The sequence below is a fragment of the Tigriopus californicus genome, chromosome 6, assembly GCF_007210705.1.
Source record: "Tigriopus californicus strain San Diego chromosome 6, Tcal_SD_v2.1, whole genome shotgun sequence".
Classification (NCBI taxonomy): domain Eukaryota; kingdom Metazoa; phylum Arthropoda; class Copepoda; order Harpacticoida; family Harpacticidae; genus Tigriopus; species Tigriopus californicus.
The window spans coordinates 37,884-48,971 of NC_081445.1; the positions used below are offsets into that span (position 1 = coordinate 37,884).

General features: G+C 44.0%; 1 protein-coding gene across 1 annotated transcript in view; it reads left to right on the forward strand.

The window, feature by feature from the left end:
- The window catches only part of LOC131882095 (uncharacterized), a gene marked incomplete at its 5' end in the record, with an annotated part of 7,340 nt that extends 6,094 nt beyond the window's left edge, over positions 1-1,246 (forward strand). Inside the window, 3 exon segments of the mRNA XM_059229136.1 lie at positions 683-765; positions 840-948; positions 1,025-1,246. Coding sequence (XP_059085119.1) covers positions 683-765; positions 840-948; positions 1,025-1,125 — 293 coding nt within the window.
- Positions 1,247-11,088: the final 9,842 nt, after the last annotated feature.

Consider the following 11,088-nt stretch of genomic DNA (forward strand, 5'->3'; position numbering starts at 1 on the left):
ACTTCACATCAAACTAAACATACAAATCTAAGATGGAGATCGTAAACAAGAAGTAAGTGACAGAGAAAAGCAAGGAATCAAGAACATATGTAAACTACGACATCAACAAAAAAACACAGAAATAAACTCAACTAACTGGTCGAACACAAAATAAAATCAATACACTAGTGAACAATAAATTCTAACTCTAAAGGACCAATACAATCAAACTAAAGAACTACACATAACGATTTGGAACTAGAAAAACTACACTACAAAATAAGAAAGAAACTGCTAAAGCTAAACATAAACATAAATGAGCAATAAACTTATTAGGTTTTAAAGTAATTACGTCTTACCAAAGAGCCGTGAAAAACCAAACCTAATTGAGTGAATGAGTGGTTGATTTGGATAAAAGTTACGTTTCCCCTACCCTACCGTCTCTGTCCAGTGATGAAGTCTTCCTTAATGACGTCGACCTTGCTTAATTTGAGGCATTGGAAAAAATGGGATAATGTTCCAATCCCCCCGGATTTGAAACTCGCCCTTGTTTCTTGGTTGGTGATTTTTGCATTATATCAAACAGGCGATCAAGCACTCGGAATCTTATTTGATCCTCAATAATGTGATTGGGTACCATGAACGGGACCAAAACCTTTTCATTGTTCATCTCGGTATGAATTATTATTTTATTGTTGCGTAGGTTTTTGCCGTTTGAGTTTGACAGAATCCGCTACTGAAACACCAGACCCGTTCTTGTTATCGGCTCCTCCTGGTATGGCTGAGGTAATGAACTGTTTTTCTTTGTTTGTCAAAACGCAAGTAAAGCTTTCTCTGTCAAAAATTCGATCGATTAACAGTCAACTTGTGCTGGACTTAGTCATATAACGGTCATGACGTCTTTGGCTGGAATGGCATGCGGAGGTATTCTTGGGAAAGACGGGGATTCGGGTCCAGCCACAGTGACTAGTAAGTAGCATATCTACTGTACAGCAATGTCATATAAATTTTCTACCTCATTTATGTTGCTCATTTTATCTTCCAGCTACTTCAGGATCCTTTGAAGTTGGAGTTCGAAGCCTAGCTGCTGGGACAGCCGGTATCACGGGCTTCAATCTGGACTATGAACAAGTGGCATGCGCATAGATCAACGATAGAACATTCACGTGTTTTCTTATTTTTGTTTAGATTTTGAATAATGGCATGCTTATTCGTTGAAATGAATGATGGTTCACACAAAAAAACCTGCCCGTAACCTTGGGTCATAGATATGTTTCATGTTTTTGGTTTTACGTGGCATCAATACCCACAGCAATAGCCTCGTTAGGCTACAAGAAGTACAGTTTACATTGTGCACTTCAGAGGGCGCTTTGTGATTCTGCCCCTACCAAATGAAGGGCAGATTAGCTAGATTCCTCTTTATTAAATTATAACGCATGTGCATTATTGTTGGTGGATTCTATCCAAATTTTATTTTTGATTAGAGACTTGGGCCCCATAATGTCGAGAAAAGGCATTGGGTTCAAGGCGAGACAAGAACAGTTTATTTAGCAATCTATCGCGCTTTTTCCCGTTTTTTTTGACCCGTGTGGTGTTGTAAATACGGGTCCTTATGACTTTTCTTACTCCCTGCGAGTTTCAGGGAGTAAGAAATGGTTTAGCGTGGAAATTTACCAAACTATATGAGTAGACTGCGTGAGCCAAGACATGCAATTTCCGTAGGCTGTGTATGTCTTACTAGAGACAGCTGGGCTAACGCGAATGGAATACTCTTTTTCAAATCTTTCACGCCAAAACACCGAGAGGCCGACTTTTGACTGGATCAACAAACTCCTCATACTAATGGTGTGCGGAATACGATCAATCATGAACAACTGGAATATGGACGGGGACGCTTGGTTTGGGAATTAGCTTTTCGCGATTGAGTTAACGCATTATGTTCTTCTTCAGATGAGAATGATCTCAGGCTACAACAATTGCTCATTTCAATTTTCAGCTTGATCGAGTTACTGGATCAAAAGTTATGCCGTCTCAAAAGGCACTACATACAAAGCTCTTCAATGAATGAACGAACTAGCCCCTTGTGGTAATTGATTACCAAAGAGGGCTAAGTCATTCATTCTGTGCTCTATTATGTACTGCACTTTGAGAGGGCATAACTTTGGACCCAGTCGTTTGATTGAGCTGACATTTGAAATACGCAATTGCATCTGGGGCCAGCCTTACTTGAAGAGGAATTTAATTCATTGACTCGAATTGGAGTTGCTAATTTTCAACCTTACTATTCCCGTCCATACTCCAGTGGTTCATGGATAAATGTAAGTGGGGATTTCGCGTAAAAAGTGATAGTGTTCGGAGATTTCAAAGGTCGTGTAACCCCTGTGGTAACCCTGGTCATCTACGTGAATAAACGTCATTCTATAGTAAAACCCAGAGCGAGACACTTCACCCCCAAGAAAGACCTGACTGGCTTCTGCCGCTGGTAGAGAGTCATTTACCCCGGACTTCAAGTATGACGGCCTCCCAAGACAGATCAATTGGGGGCCAAAGTGACATTCAGAAATGATGAACTTTGTTCGAATAATTTGGGCTGCTCAGCTTACAAATTGATGACCAAGCCCATCAGGACGGTGCTGCCAGGGTGGTTGAGGTGATGGCTCCCACTATCCCAGTTCTCCACCAGACTTGGAGTCAAGTTTGACTTTTGAAAGCCATACAGGTTGCTTGCCGACTTGAACGTTGCCATAAAGAACGTTGAGTGATCAGAAACTCAAGTTCTCAAGTACATTTTGTTGTGTACGCTTCGTGACTGACCTGTATTTCTGACTAGTACGGTTTATATATACATGACTAGAATTAATAGTAACATTGAAAGAGCATGAGCAACATGCTCTTCACCGGGATATCACACATTTGCGACCAATGTGTTCAATAATCAGTGTTGCAGGACCATGTCCAGGTCGCAATTGCTATTGCTACTCAGGCCTGACAGATCCAATCCAGGAGTTCCAACTGTATGTACTATTCCATGTATTGTGTTTTGGAGAGAACCACAATAATTTGCAAACACCAAAGTGAAAAGATCAGTGAAAGGACATCAAAGTGCGATTTTTTCGCAGACTTCCCTACCGCTGCCGGGATCCCAACAGTTCAAGACGAGAAGATTATTCATTTTACTTGACTTTTATTTATATATATTATTTGATCGACCAATGAATTAGAATTGGATGATCTGGCTAATCCTTGAAAGTAATGTTGATCCGTATTTTTAGTCAAAAACTTGTCCAAGTCTGACTTAAATCCTGCTACTCGATCAACGCCTACATAAGCCCTACGAATATTTGAGGGCAGCAAATTGAACAATGAAGGAGCCCGAGAAAGAAGAGAGTTGGACATCAATATTCGAACTAGCCTGGATTCTCGAGGGCTTGAAGGTGCTCTCAAAACGCACATTAAGCCTCTACGGTCACTACAATTGACCCTAAATCCTGGGTTGGACAAAGGTCATGAATGCTTTTGAAAACGTACAATATCAGACATCTTTCGTACCTTTTCTGAATACTGTACAATCCCAACCTTTCTAACCTCTAACCCAATACAAGAGAACTCTCATATCCTCAATGTTTCTGGTAAAACATCTGTGTCCCTGCTCGAGGTTTTGCAAACCTGCTGAACTAATTGGGTCCCAAATGGGCGAAGCATTTTCAAGATGCAGCTGGACAATCGACTTGTACGAAATTAGCATCGTGATGCTATCTCTGGACTTAAACGTGCGATATATCCAACCACATGTTTGAAAAGCTTTACCAACTTTCAACTGGATATGCTCATCGAGTTGGGTAACCGTGCTAAAATGTGCTCGGAAGCCATGCTGGCTAGGAGGAAGGACTTCATGGATATCAAGAAATTCAACAAGTTTGAACTTCAATATCTTCTCAAACACCTTCGCAGTATTCGAAGTGAGAGAGATTGGCCTATAATTACTGGGGAGTGACTTATCTCCCCTTTGCAAATTGGAACCACATGCGCTACCTTCAGTAAAGAGGGGAACTTGCCCTGGTCCAAGATGCAACGCATCAAGTACGAGAAAACAGGAGCAAGAACCTGTGAGCATCTCATCAGAAACTGAGATGTCACGCCATCAGGGCCAGGGGAGCTCGAGAGTCTCAAGTCCCTGATGGCCTCTAAAGCATCTTGATCTGTGACTACGAGATCATCGAAATGCTCAACTTGACAAGCCTTGCCAGTTCCAACAAACTCATCAATAGAGCAATGGACTGTTGCTCCTAAACTCAGTGGAGTTGAAAACACACAAGAGAACTGATCTCCAAGTATGGTTGCCATAGTCTCTACATTGTCTATGGCTTCCCCATCGACCTCAAAAGGCCCTAGAGGGTGTTTGATCTTTCTCTTACAGTTTGCATAAGCGAAAAACGTCTTCGGATTCGACCTCACGTCTTAAACAACTCTACTTTCTTTGTTCTACTGATCTGTCTCAATGGAGGCCTTAATTCTACCTTGGATTAAATCCAACTTTCTTTGAAGGCTAGCCACAACTACTGTATTCAAATTGCTCTGGAGCCTATTTTTTGCTCGTTTGCAACTCTTTTTGAACAAATTCTGCCTATACTTCGGAATTTTAGAATGTGCCCCGCTCTGTGGAACGCATTCAGAGATTGCTAGGTGTCACATGGACATACTGGATCAGGTCAGGGTCATTGGAAGAAAACAAGTCAAGAACGCTCTTCACTCTGGTGGCTACACCAACATGCTCAGAGAGATTGCGCAAGATCGCAAATTCCTCCAGCTTTTCGAAGGACTGAGACGTCGATTTCGAAATGGAAATATACCCATCTGGACTAGCCTCCCACCCTAAAACGCTAGCCGGAAAATTGAAGTCCCCTACAAAGAAAACCTTTGAGCAAACTGATTGGTCCAACTCATTTCCTATGAATTTGAGAGCTGACAAGAACGACCTTACTGAACAAGAGGGGGCCTATATATTGTCACCATGGACAGATCAAGACCTTGGAGGGGACAAACTAACACGTCTACTTCTCCACTTGACATTTTTACATGACTAATGCGCAGGTTATAACTAACATATAGACATACGCCCCCATCCGGAAAAATGGGATTGTCAGGGTGTACTCTATCACATCAAACTAAATTGAAACCAGCCATTTCTACCTCTTCATCTAAGACCCCTGGTCGAAGCCAGGTTTCTGTCATGGAAATGAACGAGACCTGCCTATCTAAAGCTAGTTCCTCAAGAACCTTGATCTTTGTGCTGCCTTTTTTGGAAATAAGACAATGCACATTCAAATAAAGCTCTTTTATGGGCAGATAGCCCTTCGATGGACTAGAGCTATCAAGTCTTTGACTAGGCTCTCTAACCTTAAAAAATCCTGTTTTGGGACAAAACTAATCTTAGGTAGAGGATAAGAGAACCTTTAAGAAGGGGGTAAAAGGGGAGGAGATGAGGAAGAAGGAACTCTGGCCGCCACCTGAGCATACGATCTAAATGATGCGTGGGGCTCATTGCGACCAGAGGGGGGCTAAGGGCTACAAAGTTTGGGCAGAAGAGAGTTTAAAGGAATTGAGGGTGAGGTTGTAGGAGAGGGAGGAGAACAAGGGGAGGGAAATAGGGAAGGAGAGAGGAAAGAGGTTGGATAAGCCTGTTGAGAGACTTGACAATGAGGTTGAGACAACTGCTGTCTCTTCCTCCTAGTGCCCCTGAGATGGGCCTTTGTGCATTTGAAATTGAGGCATACCTTGTGCCTCAAAGATCACATGCACATAAATGGGTGGAAAAAGCTGCACCCCTGTTTGGAACAACCCTTCTCATTTAATTTGAGAAGGCCAAACTCTCTAAGTTTGGGAAACCATTCTGGGTGAGCCAGTTTACACCCTTTGCCTGCCTTTTTGCATCTCTGTCGTTTATGAACATTGCAAATATCAAGAGAGCAGCCTCTAATATGCTCTCACTCTTTCTGACCTCTGTGACTTATTTGACTACAAGGGGCAATTTCTGTCAAATCAAGAGTGTCAGTGCCTGTATCACTTTTCCCTACACTTAACTGATTCATCCCACAGTCAAGTAGTGGCTGGTTGTGACCAACCCAAGCTATTAAAGTTTCCATAATGAAAGACTTATTGATAGAGGACGGAGTTTTCCCATCCAAAACCAGCTCAAGACAGTTCCTAGCCCCTTCAGAAAGTCCCTTTAACAAAGCTTCCATGATCATTGAAAGCAAGGCTATTTCAGGGATCCTAATCATAAATACTGGGAACCTGGACAAAAAATATGGAAAAATAGTCTGGAAGCTTCCTTTAGTTTCAAGAGAAGAACCGTTAGAAATTGTTATGTGGGCATAATAAAGATGAAAGCGAGAACGATGGTCAAACAAAGTTTCTTGATGAAGTTCCGAATTACGAGAGTGATGTGAACAGCAGAAGCACAGAAAGTACAGACGAGTTGAGAGAATATCAGATTCATAGAATACTACATCTCCCCCAAAAGTATAAAGCGGAGTGAATATACAAATTAGAATTCAATTTTCATTTTATCATGGATGCCTTCTTTCTTGTTAAGTTCCAAGATCGGGTCCAGTGAATGAGACCAATCCGTGATACGGCGCCCTCAAGGCCCAAAGATTGTGTGATGGGTCGCATTAAGAATAACAGATGGTTTGAAGCCCCACCAATCCTCAGATGGCAAACCTAACACATTCGTTTCTCATACTTCTCCGGAGCGGACGAGGAAGACAAACAGGATCAACAGGATCAACCCACGTTGGCCACAAGATAGAAGTAGATGAAAGGATGGATCGTTAAACATTGGGTGTCGCCGGAGGATCCAGGCGGCAAGCAGGTCGTAGATAACGTCTATTTCGGACAAAACGTCCAGCATCCGTTTGTACCACGTAGGATCGACCAGATTCTGATTTTTCAAAGATCTCTCCGGCACGGAACGACCATTCTTTATCCATGGGATGTTGGATATGGNGTGTGGATGATGTGGGGAAACTTGGCAGGGGTTGGTGGGGATGAGCTAGTATGATTATCAACGATATCTTGGCGGGGTAAGATCGTTTAGCTGTCCTCAAGAATATAGTTCTATGAACTGTGTCTAGCAATGAGAAAATCTTCGGAATTGTTCTGATGATTTTGGTTTTTTTTTGAGGAAAAACGTTTAGCAATCTAGGCTATTCTCCGATATCTATGATCGAGAAGTGAATGTTTTGTTTACTTTTCTGAGAGCCACACGGAATTTGCAGCCGTCGATCCCAAGCGTGTTTTTGAAGGAACAACTTCATCAATTTGACGGCTGCCTCTGGTAACCCGTTACTGCGAGGGTTATGAGGCGAGCTAGTCTCAAAGGTGATGCCCAGGTTGGAGCACGCTTGGACAAATTGATCCCAAAACTGGGGTCCCCCATCTGATTTCAAGCAACGTGGAAATCCAAAACCGTTGAACCAATCCCGCAACTTCGTCCATACAGCATCAGTCATGGTGGTCTTCATCCACGACACACAAGGGAAACCACTAAAGCAGTCCACCATCACCAAAAAGTGTTTCCCTTCTACTTCACACAAATCCACGGACACAGCCTCCATTGGAAAAGAGGCCATATCAATGCCGGAAAGGATGGGTTCGTGGGCTTGAGATGGCAATTTCTTAACACATTCTTTCACAACTTTTGATCCACAATTTGATCTCATTCCTCATTCCAGGCCAATAGTAGACCTGCCTGGCCAGCTTGAGGGTCTTGGTTATGTCCAAATGGGAAAGATGGAGCAATTCCAGAATTGCTCAATGTGCTGGTCGAGGAACGACGACCCGGTCACCGAAGAGTACCTGACCCTCCTCCCTTCCTTTGCCGACCCTAGCCTCCTGAGCAATTTCCCCATACGCTGATAACGGCTCCGGAAATGAATGTCCACAAGAGATGCACTCTCGCAAATGGGCATATTCGTTGTCATTGTTTGCTAGGAGGATGTTAAATGCGGGGTCGACCTCACAAATGGTAGTGCACAAGACTACCTCGAGAGAGGGGTCGGCCGCGAAAACAGGGAAGTGGCTCAACGCATCGGTGATCAAGTGGTTTTTGCCTGCTGACCATGTTACCGAAAATGAGCATTGGTCGAGGTTTTCCCATAGCCTCTGTAACCGAGTGTTATTTAGAGCTGCCAATGGTTTCTGAAATATGCCGAGCAGAGGTCTATCTATGATCAGTGATGACTTCAAATTTCGGCATGCCTCGTAGAAAATAGTTGCATTTCTGCACCGCAAACCAAATGGCACTCAACTCCAACTCCACTGTGGCACAGTTTTTCTGCGCTGGTGACAAAGCGCATGATCCACATTGGATCAGGCCAATTTTGCCGTCGCAGTTAATTAAGGGTTCCCGTCAATTGAGGGCGAATCCAAGTCCATGGAGTTTCGATTAGCTAGACCTAGGAAGGATCATAGGCCTGTAAGTGATTTTGGACTTGGGAAGGCCCTCAGTGCTTCCAGCTTGGTTGGGTCTGGCTTCAGGCCTCCGTCCGACGCGATAAATCCAGTAAACTTGAAGGTTCTTCCTATTTCCTATCTTTGCGGCACTTTTGCACGACAACATAGAGTCATTCCAATAACTGAGTTAGAGTCACGGCTTGTACACAAATGTCATCTACGATTTTTGCAATCCACTTTTTGCGTTTCAGATCTTCCAAGGCCAGATCGGTGCGAAGACTGAACACGTCTCAAGCCCTTCCAACCCATACGTGCGACCAGGGGACAATACTTGCCATCTGGTAGCAAGAATGCGCACAAATAGGATGACTCCTCGTCCAATGGCACCTGGAAATATCCATAGACGGCATCCAGCTTGGCAAACCAACGGCTTTCGGGCAAGATCTGACGCATTACATCAGGTACTGATGAAAATGGATGGAATGGTCTTCTGGTGGCCTGATTCAGTCTTCGATAATTGACGACTAGCCTTACTTTCCCGCCAGGTTTTGGTACAAAATGTGCGGGGGCACACCAAGTCGTGTTTTCTGTGCACCTCGTCATCATGCCGGCCTTTACCAACTCTTGGCAAAGATCATTGGCTGGCTTTTCATGATGTATGGGGACCAATCGAGCGGTCGTCACATGGTATGGTTTGACCATTCCTTCAGAACAAAGCTCGATTTTCATCGGGCCACCAGTCTTGGCGCCAGCAGCATTTCAGAGAGATGAGACCATAACATCAGCGGAATCGACCAAAAATTTCCCAATGACCTTATCCTTGATTCCACTACTCTTGCTCGTTTGATATCCCCCCACTGCTCCGCCGTCAATCTGGGATTCCTCTCAGCATTGGCAGTGGCCCCATCCCCGTCGGCAGCTTTGGTTTCCAAGGTGTTCACGGCAGCAACTGTCTTCTCCTTGGAGGGACAACGATGTACGGTGGGGAAATCAAAGGGCAAGACTCCCATAGCCTGGAGGTCCCTCTTGCCAAAGAGTGCGTATTGACTGATATCAGGGGAGACTGTTGCGGGTATTTTGGCCACAGGGCCGCCTCTGACGTGGCCAAAAAATCGAAACCTTCCCACATTTCGGATCAGTTTCCCGTTTGCTGCGCTAAGCAGAGTGTGTGACGAATCCAGGATCCTGCCCTGTGGGGATGCAGAGGTTGGAAAAACCATTCGTGCCGCCCCCAAGTCAGGTAAACCCCGGACAACAAAAATCCCTCTGTCATCTTCACACATGACCTCGATTAAAGTCATTTCGTCAGTAGGGTTGGATGTGACAGTGTTCAACCAAGTACCCAACTTATGACGAGACATAATCAGGAGTTGCGCTACTTCGCTGATTTGAGTGGTCCATTCCTCAGTGGCCATGTCCTTGGCTTCTCTGACAGCCTCTGATTCAACCTCGACTACGCTTTCCAGTATTACACCATCATATAGATCCATCATTTCGTTCACTTTGTTCTTAGCCTCGCCAAGTAGACGCCAAAGCCTGTCTACATCGGCCTCTGGTATATTTAGATCGCGGATCATATCCAACTTTTTCGAAATTTGCACTCAATGGTTGACGATTTGTTCAGAGTCCCAGTTTCACCAATTTTGTCAAAGATTTATGGGGAGACGACGAGCTCCTGGAGTGCTCGATGAACGTGTTGCTGGGTTGGGGTGCAAAAAAGTTGAAGGTTGAAGGGCGTGGTTCGAAAACTAACACTGCGCCATGTTATGTGGGCATAATAAAGATGAAAACGAGAACGATGGTCAAACGAAGTTTCTAGATGAAGTTCCGAATTACAAGAGTGTTGTGAACAGCAGAAGCACAGAAAGTACAGACGAGTTGAGAGAATATCAGATCCATAGAATACTACAGAAATGAGCGAGAGGAAAATAAAAGATGAAAAAAGTAAAAGAAGAAGACAGAGCTGTAGCGGTTTGCCGTATTCCCTTGCTCTTGATATACTTCCTACAACGTGAGATTCCTTAAGAGACCAGAATCTAGCTAACATAATGAAATACGTACTAGTGGTTCAATAAGGGTTGTCTCTACGGCTGAACTCGTTCGCAAGAGTGAGCTTTATTTAAACGTCTTTTTGTATTCTCAATGATGTTCCCGAAATTTGGCGCCATCAATCTAGCCGGCCGCTAAGGCTGACCAGGCCATAGCCAACTAGCTTAAGCAACAATTTATACTCACGTGGTAGGTCCGCTTGATACCTCCATTCATAGACATCACGATTACGACATACCCCCCAAGAAAACCAACTCTGGGTTTTCTTTTATCCTAGCGTGATGTGTGGATGTGATACTACTTTGGTATTGTCATCCCTCTTAATCATGAGCATGGAGGATATCCCCTTCTTCCATGGCCCTATGTATCAGAGCGACTTATGGGCGAACTAGAATCTCTGGAAATGTGGTTCGTTGTATCTTTGACCAACCAATTTTGACAAAGGCTTTCTTATCCTGTCGCAACCAGAGTGCAGAAGGTGGTTCTTCCTTTGTTCCCTTTGGATCAACGAAATGTCTCCAAACTGTGATGAAGTGCCCCTGGGTTGTCGTCATAGAGGTTGTAAGGCTCCTGGGGCGAAAGTTTTGCAGGTTGTAAGGCTGC